General features: G+C 46.0%; 2 protein-coding genes across 5 annotated transcripts in view; both read right to left on the reverse strand.

Moving 5' to 3' along the window:
* LOC136588589 (keratin-associated protein 10-4-like) overlaps nt 1-21,889 on the reverse strand; it is an 820,730-nt gene that overhangs the window by 316,652 nt on the left and 482,189 nt on the right. The window lies entirely within an intron of this gene.
* Nucleotides 1-21,889, reverse strand: part of LOC136614557 (uncharacterized) — an 88,675-nt gene that overhangs the window by 16,655 nt on the left and 50,131 nt on the right. For all 4 annotated transcript variants that reach the window (XM_066594121.1, XM_066594122.1, XM_066594120.1 and 1 more), the window contains exon 3: nt 12,078-12,200. In XM_066594121.1, the coding sequence (XP_066450218.1) occupies nt 12,078-12,200 (123 nt within the window). The remainder of the gene's footprint in view (nt 1-12,077; nt 12,201-21,889) is intronic.

Here is a 21,889-nt window from a genome sequence, read left to right on the forward strand (position 1 = left end):
CCGGTCTAGGTATGAGCAGTGGGCCTCCACTACATGTGAGGTAGCTTTTGCATGTTTAATGATAGCAGAGCATGCTCCCTCTAGGTCCTCCACTCTATGTCCGATTTGTTGTAGCTCAGATTTAATGTCCGCTAGCTCTGACATTATTGGTTAAGTGACTTTGAGAAGTGCTTTTTGTAGAAATGATTTGGAGATTTGGGTTCCAAGATCACATTCTTTTTCTTCTATTTCGCTATGAAGCTCTGAGTCTTGAGTTGCATGGTCTGGTATGTTTTGTGATGGGAGTGATTTAGCCAGGGCGTTTGGGGATTGTGAACTTTTTCTTTTTAGGAATTTCTGCATATCAGCTTGTTTTTTTTGTCTTCTCGGTGTGTCTGGTGGAACGCAACTTCTTTCTCTGTTGCCTTTCACCATTGTGTTCTATAGAATAGAATGTGTAGTAGTATTTCTGGTAATTAGGAGAGCCTTGGTAAATAAGAGTCTTGAAATATGTCCCATGTCGCGGACCAGGGGGTGGCTTCCTCCACACTGTTTAGAGGTCAGTTAGTCATCTTTGCGGGCTATCAGCCGCCCATGGGCAGATGGTGTTGCAAGAGGTCAGAAAAAATTGAAGTTTTATAGTTGTGGCAGACTACATCTAAAGTCCTTAAAAATTGTGTTTACTGTAGATCTAATTAACACAGTTTCAGAAAAATTAGAGCTATGCTCTTGAGAAGATTCCTGCTTCACTGTGATTCAGGTAGCTGCCTATAGATAAATTGTATTGCGTGGCGGCAAATGAATGTTGGAGGTTTGTAATAGGGGCAGACTTGCGTCTATAGTCCTCAAAAAATTGTGTTTCTTATGGAGCTGGGTAAACCAGCTCCAGAAAAATTAGGGCAGTGCCCCCTTGGACACTTCTACCACTCTTCCAGTTAAGCAGTTGAAGCAGTTTAAGTTGTATGCTCCTTAGTTCTTTTACCTCTACTCCCCTTCACGACTGTAGGGCTGGGGAGGGGGGAGGGGTGGGGAGAGATGGCGGAGAATTCGGGCGGGAAAATGAGTTTAGCGGAGATAAACAGGGAGGTGAGATGGTGTGTTTGCTCCCGTCGCTCTTAGGTAACTGCCCGCTATGTAGAAGGGCTTTCTGGGGTCTCCGTTACTCACTGCTCATATAGCGATCACAGTTCTCCTCTGTGCCGGATGCCGCCGCTCCCGATCGCGGGACTGTCTGGGCTAGCACTATGTGCTCCAACCTGATGTTTGCGGGACTCGTCTCTGCTCCTCTCCTTGAGCCCAGCTATCGGAAGCTCACTGGGGTAAGTCCGCTGTGGTTTTCGGCCCTTTTGGAGCGCTTCAGCGCACGCTGCTTCCCCTCCTCTCCCAAAATCTAGGCCGCGGCTCCATTCAGGCACTAGGCCCCGAATCTCTAACTCCACCGATTTCGTGGGGAAACCTCTCTGTATGATCCTCACACTGCAGGCAAGCTGTTCAGTCCGGTATGAGGGAGCACTGTAAAAAGATGGTGAGGGAGTATGTAGCCGATCGTAACACCGTCCTCCGTGATGCCTCTGCTCCATACAATTATTGGGTGTCAAAGCTGGACACGTGGCACGAACTGGCGCTATATGCCCTGGAGGTGCTTGCTTACCCTGCCACTAGCGTCTTGTCAGAGAGGGTGTTTAGTGCAGCTGGGAGAATCATCACGGATAAGCGTACCCGCCTGTCAACTGCCAGTGCCGACATGCTTACACTCATAAAGATGAACAAAGCCTGGATTTCCCCAGACTTCTCTTCTCCACCGGCGGAGAGCAGCAGAACCTAAAGATTCTTTTTGCTGCAACCGCAGATAAAAACACTCTCCTCTATATCACCGGTTAAACGGGGCATTTAGCTTTGTCACTCTGTCTCTGACATTAGTCCTCCTCCTGCTACTCTTCCTTCAGTCCAACATGTCATCGCGCTGAACGGTCAATTTTTCTGCGGCCCAAAAGGCTCATCTACATCTACCAATTTTTTTAACAATTTTTCAAAGTTTCAAAAGTATTGAGACTGTAACATGAACCAATTTTTTCAGCAGGGCTGCCTCCAGGCTCTGTTACAAATTAAGCAACAGTGAGCTGTATCTTTAAAAAAATGTTTATGGGTTTCACCTCGGTTGATACATTTTTCAGAGGTACACTTGTACTCTTGGTACACAAATTTTTGGGGCCCACGCCTACACTCTTATCCATCTAATTTTTCCGGCCTTCGCCTATGCTCATGGTATCCCAATGGTTCAGAGGTTGGCCTATACTATTACTACAGACATTTTACGGGGGTCTACCTGCCTGCCTATACTTCTGCTACAAGCAAGTTACAGGGGTCTGCCTATACTGCTGCCACTTACATGTTACAGGGGTCTGCCTATACTTCTGCTACAAGATTGTTACTGGGGTCTGCCTATACTTCTGCCCCATTAATTTTACTGGGGTTTGCCTATACTGCTGCCACAAGGATGTTACTGGGGTCTGCTAATACTGTTGCCACGTTAATGTTACAGGGGTTTGCCTATGCTTCTGCTACTTAAATGTTAAAGGGGTCTGCTTATACTGCTGCTACAAAAATGTTTCAGGGGTCTGCTTATACTACTGCAACAGAAATGTTACTGGGGTCTGCCTATACTTCTACTATAGACATGTTACAGGGGTCTACCTATGCTCAGGTTACATAAATGTTACAGGGGTCTGCCTATACTGCTGCTACATAACTGTTACTGGGGTCTACCTATACTGCTGCCACTTAAATTTTACAGGAGTCTGCCTATACTTCTGCTACAAGATTGTTACTGGGGTCTGCCTATACTTCTGCCACGCAAATGTTACAGGGGGTCTCCCTGTACTGCTGCTACTGAAATGTTACAGGGGTCTGGCAATACTGCAGCTACATAAATGTAACAGGGGTCTGCCTATACTTCTGCTAATGAGATGTTACTGGGGTCTGTCTATACTGCTACTACAGAAATGTAAATCGGGTCTCCCTAGACTTTTGCAACATACATGTTACTGGGGTCAGCTTATACCTTTGCTACAGTAATATTACTGGGGTCTGTGTATACTATGGGTGCACTTAGTATTCCCATCACGGTGTTCTACCTATCTAGCCCCCCAAAAAACCCAGACTGACTAGGGCATGGCATGTGGGCAGCGGCCAACATGTATTTCCTCTCACGTAACCTCAGCTATCTGGGGCACTGCAATGGGATTTCTTTATGTACCATCTGTGTGTTCCTGCTAGCCACCCATGCTGTGGGTGCACACTGACTTGCCATAGTGGAGTTTTACCTGCCTGGCACTTTAAAAAAAAAACAAAAAACAGAATGTCCAGGGCATGGCGTGTGGGCCGCAGCCAACATGTATTTCCTCTTATGTAACCTCAGCTATCCGGGGCACTGCAATGGGTTTTCTTTATGTACCGTCTGTGGGTTCCTGCTAGCCACCCAAGCTGCGGGTGCACACAGACTTGCCATAGCGGAGCTGTACCTGTCTGTCCCCAAAACACTGACAGACTTGGGTAGGGTGCAGAGTGCAGATGGTTTACCCCTTGCATTGTCGATGAGGTATCCGACACCCAAACAGAATGACTAGTGCATGGACATATGGAGTCCCTATTGCTATGTCATTCGCAGCACCTTGGGCCACACAAGGTGTTTGCTGGGACAGAGGCTGACCCAGGGCCCGCTCACATACTTTCCACACCGAGTATTGCTGCATTGTGGAGATGTGTAGAAGTGCTGGGCTGGCAGATGAGTCCCCTTTATGCCCACCTTTGCGGCTCCTGACGGAGGTGGCAAAGGATTGGAATGAAGATGGAACGTCAATCTATTATCAATTCTTAACAGCATTGTGGGCTATCGCCCATACTTTCAAAGAGGGTCGCTGCCTGGCCCTGCCAAGCCTCTGCAGTGTGTGCCTCCGGTTCCTCCTCATGGCAGATGCACTTATAAATAGACATGAGGGTGGTGTGGCTATGAGGCCAGCATGTGGCATGAGGGCAGCTGAAGGCTGCGCAGGGGCACTTTTGTGTGCGCTGCGGACGCAGGGTCGTGCGGGGGGTTGGGCAGCATGTAACCCAGGATAAGAGGCAACGTTGTGTCCCACAGGCAGTGATTGTGCTTGGTTGGAGGTAGTGTGGTGCTTAGCTAAGGTGTGCCTTGCTAATGAGGGTTTGTCCGAAGTAAAAGTTGTTGGGAGGGGGGGGGGCACTCTTGCCGCTATTGTGGCTTAATAGTGAGACCTGGGAACCTGAGATGCAGCCCTGCATGTTGCCCTCGCCTGCCCTATCCGTATCTGTGTCGTCTCCATCACTTTCATAGGTTTTGAAGATTTGCACAAATGAAAACTTTAGCGAGCATCGGCGACATACAAAAATGCTCGAGTCGCCCATTGACTTCAATGGGGTTCGTTACTCGAAACAAACTATCGAGCATCGCGGAAAGCTCGACTCGAGCAACGAGCACCCGAGAATTTTGGTGCTCGCTCATCTCTAATCACATTCATTTGTCAAGAAAGTTTTATACAATTTTTTTACTAGACATATTTTTCAAGAACTAACTAAATAACCTCATAATATTTGCCTATATATTTTAAGGTTTATGATTTCTACAATTCATATGAATACTGGCTGAAGCATATGGAAGGGAGAGATGAGATCTGAACCAGTTGGGAGAGTGGGTTTGAGGAGTAAGAGAAAGATCTCTAGTAGAGATGAGCGAACCTGCTCGGTTCGGGTATTTTTGAACTCGAGCACCGCTTTTTCTGAGTAACTCACTACTCGGACGAAAAGAATCGGGGGGCGCTGGGGGTGAGGGACGGGGGGGGGGGGTTGCAGAGGGGAGTGGGGTGGGGGAGAGAGAGAGCTCCGCCCTGTTCCCCACTGCTACCCCCCGCTCCACCACGCCGCCCCCCGGCGCCTGCCGAATCTTTTCGTCCGAGTAGTGAGTTACTCAGAAAAAGCAGTGCTCGAGTTCAAAAACACCCAAACCGAGTAGGTTCGCTCATCTCTAATCTCTAGACATTCCTTGGGGCAGATCTCTTTGTTAGGCAGGGCAAGGATAGCAGGTTTTCGTATTTTTTTATTATTATTAGAGAATAGCCTCATCCTATATTATCTCTGGAATAATATGAGGGATGGCTATTTTAATTTTTAATGGTTCTCTAGCTTTGATTCTTTTGACCACTGTTTAACTCCTTAAGGACCAAGCTGTTTTGTATCTTAAGGACCAGACACTTTTTAGGAATTTTACCCATGTAGCAGTTTTACTGCTCTATTTTTTTTCCTTTAGCTACCAAAATTATTTTTGCTGCGTTTTTTTTTCCCGTGACATATAGAACTATTTTTTTATATCTTTTTCACTGAATTTTTTCCTGTTTTTTAGTTTTATTGGGGGTAAAAAGCTAAAAAAAAAATAGATTTTTTAACATTCAATGGGATGGGGCAGGAATGGCAGAACTTAGCGTTGCCCCAGCCCATCTCATTGTAAGCAGTGGTGAGGGGCAGAGAGGGGCCGGGAGCTCAGTGCACTAGCTTTCAGCCAGACCCGCCTCCTCCCCTTGCAGAGAGGGACAGCGTATATTGGCTGGGCATCAAAACCCGATATAAGCCTGTCTGAATAAGCCCTAATTTAGTACTAATTTAAAAAACAACTTTTTATGTATTTATTTTTTTTACAAACTCCTTTCTTTGTTGCACCCAAAACTTGTTTTATTTTTCCATTGATGAATCTGTGTCTGTTTTCCATTTGTTTTCCATTGTTAACATGTTGGGCTACATACAACTTTTTCTTTGCCTTTTATTCAACATACAATTCTGTTGAATTTTTTTTTTCTAATGGAATTTACTGTGCAATATTTAAATTGCTTGGCCATTTATAAATTCAGTAATGATTGTCAATTGTTTTAATTGTGCTCTATTTTTATGGTTATATAGAAAGACGTTTTTTTAACTTTTTAACGTTTTTTTTTATAAAAAAAATTTCAAACTTCCCATGTGTTCGGTTCCTGCGCAAGTGTGCAGGAAAATAGAGCATGCTGCATTACTTTTTGGGTGACACAATTACAACCACAAAATATGTGCTTATGAATAAACACATTGAAATCAGTGGGCTCTATTTTCTGTGTATTGCCTGCACAATCATTTCATGAGCAAATACACCCATGTGAATCAGGTCTAAGCCTAGCCACAAGCAGGATGCCCACATAATGCCCCAGGCTACATTGGCAACTCATACATACACCTTGATTTCATCACTGGGGGCGATCAGGGGACAGAGAGAGTTCTTTCCATCTGTCTAGTTGTTTAATTGCCATGATTAGCTTAACTGCATCTAGATGGCTGGGATAGGAGTTTTTCAGGTATATTTTACATTCAGCACCTACTGCATACAGATTGGGTTTAGCTTCTAAGCCCTCTTCATACTACTGTGTTTCTACACAGAGTGGGTATTAGTGTGTGGGGTTACTACTAGTACGTATGGGGGCACTATTACCACGTGAGTGGTGGTCTACACTATAGATCTGTTTATTTCACATGTAAGTCCATATTCACACTGACCATAATAACCCTAGCAGGTGTTTACAGGCTAAAATAGCAGATGATAGGGTTAATGAAGACACTTATGACTCCTAACCCCACCTGACACTGAAATTTAGAATTACAAATTGTGGAAGGCGGACACATTTACTGATACAGAAATGCAAGGCAAGCACATACCAGCCCCCCTCAGTATGCAGAGAGGCACAGAATGGGAAAATACTGATATAGAACCACTCTCACACCTACCGTACACTGGGGGGCTGCTTAGTATTATACCTGCACATACTGTAGTTAGGGCTTATATAGGGGGCCATTTTCACAGGTATGTGTAGTGCACCATGCAGGAAGCAGCCTTAAATGCTGGGAGCCCTGGGGTGTCAGTATTTTTTGTGGTACATTTAGAATATGCAGGACAGCCCTCTTGATGTAATAGTATGGGTGTCACTAATAGCTGTAAGCCTGCATGGTGCACTAAATGTAACTGTGTGACTGGCCCCTATACAAGCCTTATCTATGTGCAGGTATAATATTAGCAGCCCCCAGTGTATGGTAGGTGTAAGAGCCGTTGTACATCAGTATTATGTACCTGTGCCCCTCCCCCATATAGCATTGTGTCTTTCTGCATGATGCAGGGAGCTGGTGTGTCCCTGCTTATGCATCTCTGTATCAGTAAGCTTGTCCTTTTTCAGTAATTTAATGTTTGGATTTGATCCCTTTTTAGTGAATTATTTGGAAAAATTAAAAAGCAGTGATGGAAGATGCAGCATAAGGCTGGGGGTCCGTGTACCAAGAATGTTCTGTGTGATGTTTTGCCTCCAATCGTATGCAATTTTTACCTCTAATTACAACAATATAATAATTAACCGTGGGGTATCACAGGTAAAAAATATTGAAACCTTGTGTTCCAGCTGTATAAGCCGATGTGCCCAAAAACTGCATAAAAAAATGTGATATGCAGAGAAGGACAGGGAACACTACTGCTACGTGTGCCAGCGGTCGGCTAGTATTTCAGATCCATGTAAGGTTATATGTAGAGATGAGTGAGCACACTCGTCCCAGCTTGATGCTCGATCGAGTATTAGACTACTCGAGATGCTCACTACTCGAGTCCAGCACCACACGGTGCTCGAGTAAATTTCATTTCCCCTCCCCTCATGTTTAGCCCCATTTTTTAGCAACTATACAGCCAGGGAAGGCTTTACCACTTCCTGCTGTGACCTGTCAACCCTCTGCACGTCTACAGCAGTGAGTGGCTGGACCGATCAGGTGACCGCCAAGTACTTAAACGTTTGCCGTCCGTGGCTCGCCTCAGACGCATGCTGTCAGAGTTTAGGGATAGAGCTGCTGTGATTGGGAAAGCATTAGGGTAGGGATTAGATTGCGGTTAGGCAGGGATCCTGACTACAAGAACCCAACAGTGCTTTCTAGGACTACTCCTCTCATTGTTTGCATCAGCATTTTGGCTGGCTGGGACCAATAGTACACCCAATTTTTTTTCAAGCATTCTGGCTGTATTCTGCCGACTGTTAGAGGTTTTATGCTGTGTACTGCTAGGTGTGTACACAGAGTACATAGAAATTTACAAAACTCCTATCATTTCTTTTATTTTTTTGTGGGCTCAAAGTGTACGCTATATACCCGTGTGTTGGTGCTGTGTTGGAGCATACTGTATCTACCAGTCTCTGTACTGTATCTACCAGGCGGTGAATTAGCCCTAGGTATCAGCCTTATACACTGGTTAAATTTTTACTGGTCCTGCTCAGAGCCTCTCAAATCCACCAGTCTCTGTGGGTGCTGAATTTGCCCAAGGTATCAGCGTTATACACTGGTTATAGGGATGAGCGAGCGTACTCGGAAAAGCACTACTCGCTCGAGTAATTTGCTTCATCCGAGTATCGCTGTGCTCGTCCCTGAAGATTCGGGTGCCGGCACGGAGCGGGGAGCTGCAGGGGAGAGCGGGGAGGAACGGAGGGGAGATCTTTCTCTCCCTCTCTCCCGCCCGCTCTCCCCTGCTCCCCGCCGCGACTCACCTGTCAGCCGCAGCGGCACCCGAATCTTCAGGGACGAGCACAGCGATACTCGGATAAAGCAAATTACTCGAGCGAGTAGTGCTTTTCCGAGTACGCTCGCTCATCCCTAACTGGTTACATTTTTTCTGACCCTGCTCAGAGCCTCTCAAATCTGCTCAGAGCCTCTCAAATCTATCAGTCTCTGTGGGCGGTGAATTTGCTCGAGGTATCAGCGGTATGCAGTGGTTTCATTTTTTCTGGCCCTGCTCTATACTTTATCCTACATGATGAAGACTATGGGTAAGGGTCGAGGTCGAGGACATGGACGCGGGCATCCAAATGAGGGTGTGGGCAGAGGCCGAGGTCCTGGGTGGGGTGAAATAGTGCCTGCTGCTGAGGGATTACTAGAGTGCCGCATATCTCTCCTCCCCAGCTTCATCTCATATTATGCAGGTCCGCGTGGCAAACCATTATTAAAAGCACAGCAGTGCAATCAGGTGCTGACGTGGATAGTGGATAATGCCTGCAGTACTTTATCCAACCTTCCACGCAGTCCACTCATGCCAGTTAAGACACTGCACCTCTGAATCCTCAGGCTGCTCCTCCTTCCTCCCAGCCTGGTCACTCCAGGAAAAGGAGAGATTATGATGAACAGGCATACATCCAAGAACTCTTCTCGGCTCCCCGCCCTGAGTCTGAAAAAATGGTTCCACAGCCACGTGAGGAGTTTGTTGTGACCAATGCCCAAAATTTGGAACTTTCACAGACTTAGACACAGGAGAAGACGCAGGCGGTGATTGGCCTTCGTTGCACCTAGTGTGGTGCTTAGCTAAGATGTGCCAGTGCATGTGCCTTGCTGATTATGCTCTGTCCCAAGTAAATTGTTAGGGGGGTGACCACCACGCACTTGCTTACAATTTGGCTTAATAGTGCACCCATGCATGCTGCCCCTGCCGTTCCTTATCTGTTTCTGTGGTGTTTCCATCACTTTCTGATGTTTCCAGGTGATTCGCACAACCTCCCCTATGCGGATTATCGGTCACCTTGAAAAATGCTAGAGTCTCCCATTGACTTTAATGGGGTTCGTTACTCGAAACGAGCTCTCGAGCATTACGAAATGTTCGACTTGAGCAACGAGCACCCCAGCAATTTGGTGCTCGCTCATCTCTAGTTATATGCAAATAGTCAGAAATGTCTTGAGATAGACAGAGGGCTCTAAGATTTTGTTCTCATGGAGTATTTTGCTTTGTAGTTGGACACACATTCTGCACCCAAATTTATACAATTTCAGCATTCTATGAAATTGTGAGGGTATATATATATTGCCATATGTTTTTTATGGTTTTATACCTGTATTAGAGATGAGCGAGCATACTCGTCCGAGCTTGATGCTCGTTCGAGTATTAGGGTGCTCGAGATGCTCGTTATTCGAGACGAGCACCACGCGGTACTCGTCTCGATTAAACGAGCACTGACCATTGAATTCAATGGAGACGGCAATACAGCCGGCTCCATTGAAAGCAATGGGCTGCCGGCGAGCGCGGGATGAATTTTCGGGAAGGGCTTAAAAATATAAGCCCTTACCTGAAAATCATCCTAAGATGCGTAAAAATAAAAAATGTAACAGCTATGGCAAAGAAGGATGATGTTAGCCCATTGAATTCAATGGAGCCGGCAGTACAGCCGGCTCCATTGAAAGCAATGGGCTGCCGGCGAGCGCGGGATGTATTTTCGGGAAGGGCTTAAAAATATGAGCCCTTACCTGAAAATCATCCTTAAGGGTGCGTTCAGACGAGTGTGTTTACAACACTGCATTCCCTATGGTGTGTGCACATGTCCGTACTTTGCAGGTGCGTGCCTGCAAAGATAGGACATGCGTGCACCATAGGGAATGCACGCATTGTTTTCAATGGAGCCGCGGCTGCTGCCGGCGGCTCCATTGAAAACAATGGCCTGCTGGCTCCCTGCATTCCTTTTCAGGGAAGGACTTTACATATAAGCCCTTCCCTGAAAAAGAAAGATTTTAGTGTAAAAAAGAATAAAAATGAAGGCATTCTCTTCAATGGAGCCGCTGCTGCTGCCGGCGACTCCATTGAAGACAATGGTCTGCTGGCACACCTGAATTCTTTTTCAGGGAAGGGCTTTACATATAAGCCATTCCCTGGAAATGAATTAAAAGTGATTCAAAAAACAAAAAAAATAGATACTCACCTCCCTTCAGATGCTGGGGCACAGCCGCGTCTTCTCCTGCTGTCCCCTGCACTGTGGTGCTGAACTGCTGATCTATCACCAGCCGGGGATTTAAAATCCCCGCCTGCTGAAAGAGCTGAATGTGATTGGCTGAGGTGCTTGCCGGCAGCCCATTGCTTTCAATGGAGCCGGCTGTATTGCCGGCTCCATTGAATTCAATGGGCTAACATCGTTCTTCTCTGCCACAGCTGTTACAGCTGTGGCAGAGGAGAACGAGCTTTATGCTGACAGTGCGGGGGCGTCTCACTCTTGCCACTATTGTGGCTTAATAGTGAGACCTCGGAGCCCGAAATGCAGCCCTGCATGTTACTCCTCGCCTGCCCTATCCATTTCTGTGTATGCAAGTTCTATTCAATGCTAAAATGAGAAAAACTTAATATGTCGCCTTACATCAGATATTCCAAAGGTTTGCAAGGCTGAGAAAGATGTGTCCAGAAATTTAGAGATGATATAGAACCGGATACGAAGGCCGCGTGCTTGGCTGCTTTCCCAGAACTGCCGTATCTAGATAACGACTGTTTAACTACGTATATAACTATCACTGCCTCAGGCGGAAATGCGGACTTCACATATATGGTTATGCGGTGAATTTGAGCCAATGAGACCATTACCCATTCCTAGTGACGTGACCAAAGGGTATAAGACCCCATGTAATCTGTAATAAAGTGCGCAGCTATGTCCCCGTGTGAGGAACTATACCAGACCTCCGTGTGTGGTGTCTCTTCTTTACCGCCGGCAGTGGGGCATTGGGGTGGGCCTGATTGGTGCTGTACGCAGAATTTCCCTGACAATCACACGGAAGCCACATCCGATGGGCACAAGGGTATACCCCACTGACAGGTGCCAAATCCAAGTGTGCATCTGCCAAACCGTAGCCGCAATATTCTATCGTGGATTAAACTTTTGCAATCCAATTTTGGATTCAGGGTTTCCTAGGGGTTTTTCTCTTTCCACCATTATGCAATGGCGCCATTTGCTGGCTAGAGCCTGTACTGCGGTATTGGACATGCTACAGAGGCCCCCGACAACAAAGCGGTCATTAATATACAGTAAGAATACCCTGATTGATGTCTTTCGACATCGGAGCTGTACAGCCTTCAATCTGAATATTTGAAGACGTCAGATAGTGGAATGAAAAGATATAAACTGACAGATCCATGTTGGAAAAACCAACATGGATCTGACTATTTAAAACCCATGTAAACAACACCTTATACTGTCTACATGGATGAGAAACCAAGACAGCAGCTGGCTACAGGTACTCACCGGTCCATAACATTTCCGAGATGCAGGATATTTATGTACACACGTCGCATCTTTCACAGTGCCCATAGGGAAGCAACACCCGCTGTGACATTGGTGACTGTAAAAACATCGATTTGATTCATTCTAAATATAAAACAGAAAAAATAAATGTTTAGTGAATTTGTTCAGAATAATTCACATTTATGACACATGACCTACTGAAGATTATTACATGTTTCTCAACTCTTCCATAATGTCCATTAGTCCCCAGAAAAGAGTAGACCTTCCAGATTTTCAAATCTCCTATATGTCACTGAAGTCTCTAGGAAGGAGCCCCATAGAAATACCCTTCAGCCCCAAAACTTAAACTCACCTATGCTACTCTTCCCAGTCTACCTATGCAGTCCGTGCCTGTACTTCTCACCAGTAAATTCTGCATATACCGACCATGTTAGCTGTGCAGATATGATGCGGAGGCTGGCAGATACGACACAGGTGAGTATAACTATTTTTTTACTATATCTAAAGTGCACCATTATGAAATGGGGATTTGAGCCTATGAGAGCAATTGCTGCTGAGTGGGAACAGAGGCTCTATTATTGTGTGTGGGACTCAAAGTGGCAAATACTATGTAAAGAACACAAAAAATGGGATCCTTTTACTGTGTTGGTCACCTGAAGTGTATTACTACTGCCTGGGGCACTATGGATAAAATTATTAAATGGAAGTTGGGAAACAAAGGTATATCACTGGAAAATTGAGTAAAAAATTTGCGCAAAATTTTTAGAGACAAGCTGCGTCCAGGAGAAGTCGTCATGACTGTCTGGACCAGATGACTTAAAAGGGAGAGAGAACAACTACAGTTAGAGGGGATATTGCCTGTGATCACTGGATAAAACAGTATTGTAGTAATTTATACAGTCTGAAAAACACCTGTGTAGATCTAATATATACCACTATATGGTCACTGAAGAGGGTATATTATTGGTCATTGTACAGCATTTTTTCAGTAACACTATGCTGACATTACGTGGTCACAGTCTGGGGGTATTATGTGACCCTCAGTATTATTACTGATAACTGAGCTTTGTAGCAGTGGTCTTATTTTCAGTGACAGTATGTTGGTATTAATCACTATGGTGTGGCCGTATTATATGGGCCTATATAGTATTATTGGTGATGTTGGTCTTGGTATAATGGGATTTGTTCAGTGACAGTATGGAGGTGATTATAAGGGCTATGATGATTTATGTGATACTGGATGGGGCTTTTTATCGTTCTTCACTTCTACAAAATTAAAAAATGTACTTGAAAAACCAAGCATTTTTTAAATACATTTTACAGACATTTAATTTGTTATTCATTTAGACACACAATGTGATCTTTGGAATACTCAGTATAGCAAAAAATTACACATGCATCTAAAACAGGAAAATGAACTAGTTGGCGATTTCTGTAGGATTAGCTCAGTTCAAATATCAAGATATTTGCACAGGCAGAGCTCTTTCACAAGGGTGGGGGAATCACGCCCTGATTTAAAAAGGTTAATTAGGCTTATGATTATAGATGAGCGAGCACCAAAATGCTCGGGTGCTCGTTACTCAGGACGAAAATTTCGCGATGCTCGAGGGTTCGTTTCGAATAACGAACCCCATTGAAGTCAATGGGCGACCCAAGCATTTTTGTATATCGCCGATGCTCGCTAAGGTTTCCATTTGTGAAAATCTGGGCAATTCAAGAAAGTGATGGGAGCGACACAGCAACGGATAGGGCAGGCGAGGGGCTACATGTTGGGCAGCATCTCAAGTTCCCAGGTCCCGCTATTAAGCCACAATAGCGGCAAGAGTGCCCCCCCCCCCCCTCCCAACAACTTTTACTTCTGAATAACCCTCATTAGCAATGCATACCTTAGCTAAGCACCACACTACCTCCAACAAAGCACAATCACTGCCTGCATGACACTCCGCTGCCACTTCTCCTAGGTTACATGCTCCCCCCGCACAACCCAGTGTCCACAGCACACACCAAAGTGTCCCTGCGCAGCCTTCAGCTGCCCTCATGCCACACCACCCTCATGTCTATTTATAAGTGCGTCTGCCATGAGGAGGAACCGCAGGCACACACTGCAGAGGGTTGGCACGGCTAGGCAGCAACCCTCTTTAAAAGGGGCGGGGCGATAGTCCACAATGCTGTACAGAAGCAATGAGAAATCCAATCCTGTGCCACCTCCATCAGGAGCTATACACGTGGGCATAGCAATGGGGAACCTATGTGCCACACACTATTCATTCTGTCAAGGTGTCTGCATGCCCCAGTCAGACCGCGTTTTTTTATAAATAGTCACAGGCAGGTACAACTCCACAATGGGAATTCTGTGTGCACCCACAGCATGGGTGGCTCCCTGGAACCCACCGGCTGTACATAAATGTATCCCATTGCAGTGCCCTGGACAGCAGAGCTAACGTCAGATTAAATGCAGGTGGGCTTCGGCCCACACTGCATGCTCCAACCTGACCGGGGTTTTTAATTCATAGACACAGGCAGGTACAACTCAATATTGTGAAGTCCCTGTGGACCGACAGCATGGGTGGGTGCCAGGAAGCCACCGGCGATACATAAATATATCCCATTGCATTGCTCATCACAGCTGAGGTAATGTCATGTTTAATGCAGGTGGGCTTCGGCCCACACTGCATGCCCCAGTCAGACTGGGGTTCTTTAGAAGTGGACACATGTAGTTACAACTCCATGTGGACCGACAGCATGGGTGGGTCCCAGGAAGCCACCGGCGGTACATAAATATATCCCATTGCATTGCCCATCACAGCTGATGTAACGTCAGCTTTAATGCAGGTGGGGAAAAAATTAATTGGATTACACTGTAGGCGAGGGCCCCAAAAAATTGGTGTACCAACAGTACTAATGTACCTGAGAAAAATTGGCCATGCCCAACCAAGAGGGCAGGTGAAACCCATTAATCGCTTTGGTTAATGTGGCTTAATTGGTAACTAGGCCTGGAGGCAGACCAGTTAAAATAAAGATTGGTTCAGGTGCAAGTTTCAATGCTTTAATGAGCATTGAAACGTCTAAAAATTGTTTACAAAAATTATATGACTGGGGGCGTGGCCTAGCAAGCGAGGAGAGAAGTCGCACGTTGCCCTGCTCCTCCACAGAACCCACACTTTAAGTGTTTTCTGGACCCAAACAGGAACAAAACACCCAGGGACCCTCCAGAACCTGTACCTGACCCGGTGAGAGCTTACCCGGAGTCCCTCATCGCCGGGAAAGAGCCGGAGAGCCACGGCCCTGCACAGCAGCACGCGCCTGCCTACACCCTGTACCGGGAGACCCGTGCCTGGAGGCACCCAGCGGAGACCAGCAGCGGAGTTTCAGGCAGGAGAGAACAGCTTAAGGTAACCCCCGCAGAGGGGAACCTCTATTACCACCGGCAGCCGCCCTCCCGCTAAGCATACCACCACCAGCACTGTCGGCCCATAACCCACTTACTGCGGGCGATCCCCTGCTCATCGGGACCCTCGGGCAGCGCTCTCACCCCCCACTCTGCTCCTCAGAAGCAGCAGCTAACAAAGCCCCACAGACAGTTGCACCCGGAGATCAGCTCCCAGCTCTGTGAAGCGGCGGCCATCTTGCCCCCCAGGAGATAACAAGCTGTCCAATAAATCATCCTGAGTACAAACTGCTAACGGAGCAGGGGAGCAAACCCAAGCAGGGAGAAATCTGTAACCCCAGCCCACTCATACCGGCAGCAAGGGGGAATCTAAAGTAAATCACACACCCCACAGCGTTACTCACCATATTCGGAGTCCAGCAGGGGCACGGAGACTTGCTTCCCGGGACTCTCAGTTATCAGCAGGCTCCATTAAGTAAATCCCCTGCCTTCTCATCAAAGAGTACCACAGCACCATCTAGTGGCCAAAATCAATAAAAGCAGGACCTGACATCCTATTCATTACTGCTTCAAAGCATTCTGAACTATATTATAAAGCCAATCCTAGCTGCCAGGCAAAGAAAGATTTAGACTCTCTCTCCCCCCTTGCAATTAAAGTTTACAAAGCTGGGAAAGTGTCTCACCCCGCAAAACACCTGTCAAACAACGCTATACTAGGGGGCGTGCATAGTGTGAAGGCGCACTGAAACTGGGCTCCCGAGCCATAGAAGCTTTACAGCCTCTATTATTACCCCTAAACGGGCAGTTTCACTCCACACCAGCTAGAACAACCCAGACGGCAGTGCAGGGAACGTTTGGAGTGGTCTCCTGACGAAATCGGAGGAGCTGTATACAAGGGCATAGCCCTAATTTTTCCGGAGCTGGCTCGCCCAGCTCCATAAAAAACACAATTTTTTCTTTTCCCTGAAGGCAATAGCTGCCTGTTGACCAGCAACAAACCTGTCTAAACCACCTGATACGACATACAGTTTCGCCCCCCACAGGATATTACCTGACGCCCATTAACACAAGAAACCTCTTAAGAGCATTGCTCAAAAAAAAAAAAATATTTTTATGGAACTGAATCTCTCAGATCTGCTGCAAACATAATTTTTCTTTGTTGAAGAACTCGTGATCAAAGTTCACTCCAACTACAAAACTTCATTTTCTAAAGGTCAGGCTTGACCGCTGAGAGACATGGTGGCCGAGAACTGAACCTCCGTGCAGTGGCGCCTAACCAGACCGACAGTAACAGCAAATAGATGCGGAGGATGGTGAAAACAACGAAGGAAAAGGGCAGAGAACACCTCGGCACCCCGCGACCGGCCAGGAACCAAGCAGACATGCAAAGGTACTTAAAAGAGAGGGAATCTCGCTCCCCCCACACGGCCAGCAGGGGGACACCGAGCCAAGACTCGGCTACTATAGCTACAGAGGAGCGAGAAGATGACTCTAACTCAGAAGGGGAGGAGAGTGATAGAATCTCAAAAGGATTCATGAAGGATCTACTAACCAAAACTATGCGCCCAGTTCTTGCAGAACTAATGGAGATAAAAGAGGAAGTTAAAAGCACAGGAAAGAGAGTGGAGGACTTAGAGACCGCTACCTCCTCTATCACCTCACACTCCCTGGAGATGGCCCAGACGCTGAACGAACATCATGCCTATTTAAACAAAATGCTTCTCTCACAAGAGGACCTCAAAAACAGAAATAGGCGCAATAACATCAGGATAAAGAACTTACCTGAGTCCTGGGCGTCAGAGGTCCTTCCTAAAAGTGCGAAAGAGCTCTTTACCTCACTCCTAGGCGCAGAGAAAGCCGACGCAATGATAATTGAGCGTATTCATAGAGCCCTTCGTCCACCTCCAGCACACTCTGAACCACCGAGAGACATTATTTGCAAATTTCTCTCCTTTCAAGATGCAGCGGCGGTTCTTAACGCTGCGAGAAATTTCCAGAACCTGCAGTATGGCAATATAACAATAAAAATTTTCCAGGATCTCGCTCCCTCTACCCTTTCAAAACGTCGCCTACTCCGCCCACTAACAGACGCCCTTCGTTCAAAAGAAATACGATACGCATGGCTCTTTCCTTTTGGCATAGGGTTTACCTATAAAGAAAGAAGGCACAACATCCGCACGCCAGAGGACCTAAAGAACTGTTGGCATCACCTGGGACTTGATCCAATAGAAATACGAAATTGGATGCCACTCCCAGAGCCACCCTCGTTCTCGCAGCTACTGACATCAGATACCTGGCAACTCGTGGGACCCGACAAATCTCCTAAAAGCAAAAAGAAGAAGAGCAAAGAAGACCTAAATAGAAGCGGAACATGAAGCTAAAGCCAAGCGTGGCTTGGGAAATCCAGACTTCTCCCTGAGAATCCGCTGATTACTGTTGTTGTAGCATCATCGCTACTCACATTCCTTTTACAATTTTGAAGGACTTTGATCCTCACATTACTTAGTCGGTTTCGTTGGCGCCTGCACTAATCAGGCCCACTTTGATACTTTGATACGTTTTATTTCTAACTAATATCCTGTTGATATTGATATTGATATTATTGTTACACCTCCTCCCTGTTCTTTACTCAGAGTGACCCACCGAGTGGGATTATCCCAACTATCGGATAGCCAGATTAGTGGATACCTGAGGACTAGAACAGGCTTTTGCCTAACTTTGCTCCCTACCTAATAACTCTTTTACCCTTGTGTGTCTCTCCCCACCTCTTCCAGTCTCCCTGAGCCTTCCCAACACCTCCGGATGTCTATTTCTACAGACTCTCTGGTGTGACCCCATACAAGGTGCTCTTAAAGGCATAGAATAAATCTGTCTAACTGTTTGTAAACCTTTATATTTAGTCGCCTCAGTTGAGAGGAAAGAACTCTCCTTTCTGACGCCAGAAAACTCCAATGGCAGACATTCGGATCACTACATTCAACATACGAGGTTTGAACTCCCCACTTAAGAGGCACAACCTCTCCCTCCTGCTGAGAAGGTATGGCACGAAAATACTATTTTTACAAGAGACACATTTTAAAGGTGATAGGTGTCTGGCCTTACCAGGCAAACACTTTCCTCAAGCCTTCCACAACACACACCCTACTTCGGCTTCAAAAGGGGTATCCATTCTATTCCACAAATCGCTGGTCTTTAAATGTGAGGCACAATATGCAGATGGCGAGGGTAGGGTCTTGTTCCTCAGGGGATCGCTTAATAACATCAAAGTGACTTTGGCGAACTTGTACGCTCCTAATGTAGATCAGGTATCTTGGCTAATTAAGCAACTGGAGGCGCTTGGTAGCTTCGCCTCAGGCCAGGTTATTGTGGGGGGCGATTGGAATTTGACTCTCAATGCATTGCTGGACTCCTCCGGAGGTAGGTCCCAGGTCTCGCAGAGGAAACTGAGGGCACTGGGCAGACACCTCCAAAAATTAAATGTAATAGATACCTGGCGACATCTTTACCCAGCCTCTAAAGATTTCACCTATTATTCCACAGTGCATTCTTCTTATCAGAGGTTGGATTACCTCTATGTCTCCTCCAGGCTCCTGCCCTCCCTAAATAGTGCCAATATTGACCCCATGACGATTTCGGATCACGCCCCCTTACATATCAATATCCGATCTTTCCAAGAAGGCCCAAAAGAGTGGAGATGGCGCCTTAACGATTCACTATTAGACACACAAGAAAACCAATCGCTGATAGCGGAATTGCTTCAAGAATACTTCCAGCTTACCAATAACGGCGAAACAAGTACCCCGATAGTGTGGGAAGCCCATAAAGCGTTTATAAGAGGCCGCCTAATCGACTTAGGGTCAAGAACCAAAAAGCAGCAACAAAAAGACATAGATGAGAAACTCACACAAATAGCGGCCCTCGAACAAGTTGCTAAAAGCTCCCAAAATAAAGATAACTTAGAAAAATTAACGGATCTGCGACGAGAGCTACGAAATACCCTTGAGTCAAGATTTAATAAGAAATACCTCTACTTAAAACATACCCTTTACGCACATGGAAACAGAGGGAGTAAATTTGTGACAGCCCTAATAAAAAAAAAACGCAGCAGAAATCACATAAATTCCATAAAGACCCAAACAGGGGAAGTGGCGTCCTCATCAAAGGGAATTGCCGGGGAGTTCCACCAATTTTACTCGTCACTCTACGACCTACAGGGACAAAATCCCAACACAGACCCACAGCAAACTAGAGAACAAATTAAGGCATTCCTAGACACAGTACACTTACCCAAAATGGGAATAGAGAACGCTCAATCCCTTCTGACCCCAATAACCCAAAAGGAAATCGAAGAGACAATAGATTCCTGCGCACAGGGAAAAAGCCCCGATCCAGATGGCCTCACCTTGACTTACTTTAAAGCTTTTAAATCAATTCTAATCCCACAGTTAACAAGTCTATTTAACGCACTACTACAGGGGGAACCCCTACCTAAACAGGCACTAGAAGCTCAGATTTCATTAATACATAAAGAAGGCAAAGACCCCCAAGAGTGTAGTAGCTACAGGCCGATATCTCTAATTAATTTAGATTTGAAATTATGGGCCAAACTGCTATCTAAACGCCTGGAAAACTACATACCCTCGCTAATTAATAGCGAACAAGCAGGCTTTGTGAGGGGAAGGGAAGGCCGCGACAATTGCTACCACTTGCTAGACGCAATAAGATATGCATGGACCCAGAATATCCCAATGGTCATCGCTAGCACTGACGCTGAAAAAGCGTTCGATAGGGTTAGTTGGCCCTACATGGCAGCGGTGCTGGAAAAGTTCGGCCCTCCTGAACCCTTCATCAGAGCCATATTCCCACTATACTCCAACCCATATGCCAGAATAAAGACCAATGAAATATTATCAGCCCCATTAGATATACATAATGGGACTCGACAAGGCTGACCATTATCCCCCTCTCTCTTCATCTTAACACTCGAGCCTCTCCTACAGAGTATTAGACAAGACCCACATATACATGGCCTAAAGTACGGCCAAGACACCCTCTCGACCGCAGCATTCGCAGACGACATAGCAATAGTTATCACAGAGCCAGAAAAAAGTCTGCCCAATTTGATCACGCAACTAAAAGATTTCGGGAAAATATCAAACTTTAAAATCAACTTCTCAAAGTCCACCATCCTAAATATTTCAGTACCAGAACTGACTTTTCGCAATCTAAAATCCCGCTCTCCCTTCACATGGTCAAACTCGGCAATCTATTATCTTGGCATTAAATTGACCAAAAATATAGAGGACCTCTACACCTATAACTTTAAGCCCCTCATAATACACATAAAAAGCAAGTTATCCATCTTCGACCTTCCCTTTCTGTCGTGGTTCGGCAGAAAAAACATAATAAAAGCATATGTCTTACCAATAATATTGTATAAAATACGCATGATCCCGATCTCTCTACCTAGAACCTTTTTTGAAAGCATAAGGAGAGCTTTCTCCAGCTATGTTTGGAGACAGAGGAGACCGCGTTTGGCATATAGCCTAATGGTGAGGCGACGATCAGAAGGAGGAATTGACTTACCCTGCATAAGGGAGTACCATAAAGCAACCCAGTTAAGCTACTGGATGGAGCTGGCACACCCTACGAAAGATTGTCGGCTATTTAACCTGGCAGAAAAATCACACGGCCCATCTTTAATGGAGGACTTATGGTATCCCACGAAACCCAAATATAAAACAACAAACTTTAACCCCCTCCTTAGGGGCCCCTGAGAGGCCTGGGACGACCTTAGAGAATCCCTAGCCCCCACACCCTCCCCGCTCTCCCCACTGAGAGCCCTACATAAGTTAATAGGGGTCCCCCCAGACCCTGCAACGGAGAGCCTTTGGAAAAGCTTCTCCGCAAAGAAGGTGGAGGAGATACAACTCCAAGCCCACAAAAAACCTGAGGAGATCCTCCAGAACCTACTTCCCAACCATAAATTCTCATACCTACAGACAGCCCACATAACCAGCTCTATAGGGAAATTCTTGAACTCCTACAAATCTACAAGATCCAAAACCCCCTTCGAAAAGATCCTGGGCGAGGGGTCCACTGTACCAAGAAAAATTTCTAACTTAAGGAGGAAGTTCACCTCCCCAGCCACAGCTACCAAAACTGCATTCTTAACATCATGGGAAAAGGAACTGAATATATCACTTTCCCCAGCAGAAGTAAAACTCATTTTAAACACAGCATTCGGCCTTTTCCCATGTGTACTAATGCAAAAATGCCATTATAAGCTCTTGGTACGGTGGTATAAAACCCCTCAATGGTTGGCCGCCTATAAACTAACCACCCAAGACAAGTGTTGGAGGTGTAACCATGGAGTGGGCTCATATCTTCACATATGGTGGGAATGCCCTCTTATCATCCCATT

The sequence above is a fragment of the Eleutherodactylus coqui genome, chromosome 1, assembly GCF_035609145.1.
Source record: "Eleutherodactylus coqui strain aEleCoq1 chromosome 1, aEleCoq1.hap1, whole genome shotgun sequence".
Classification (NCBI taxonomy): domain Eukaryota; kingdom Metazoa; phylum Chordata; class Amphibia; order Anura; family Eleutherodactylidae; genus Eleutherodactylus; species Eleutherodactylus coqui.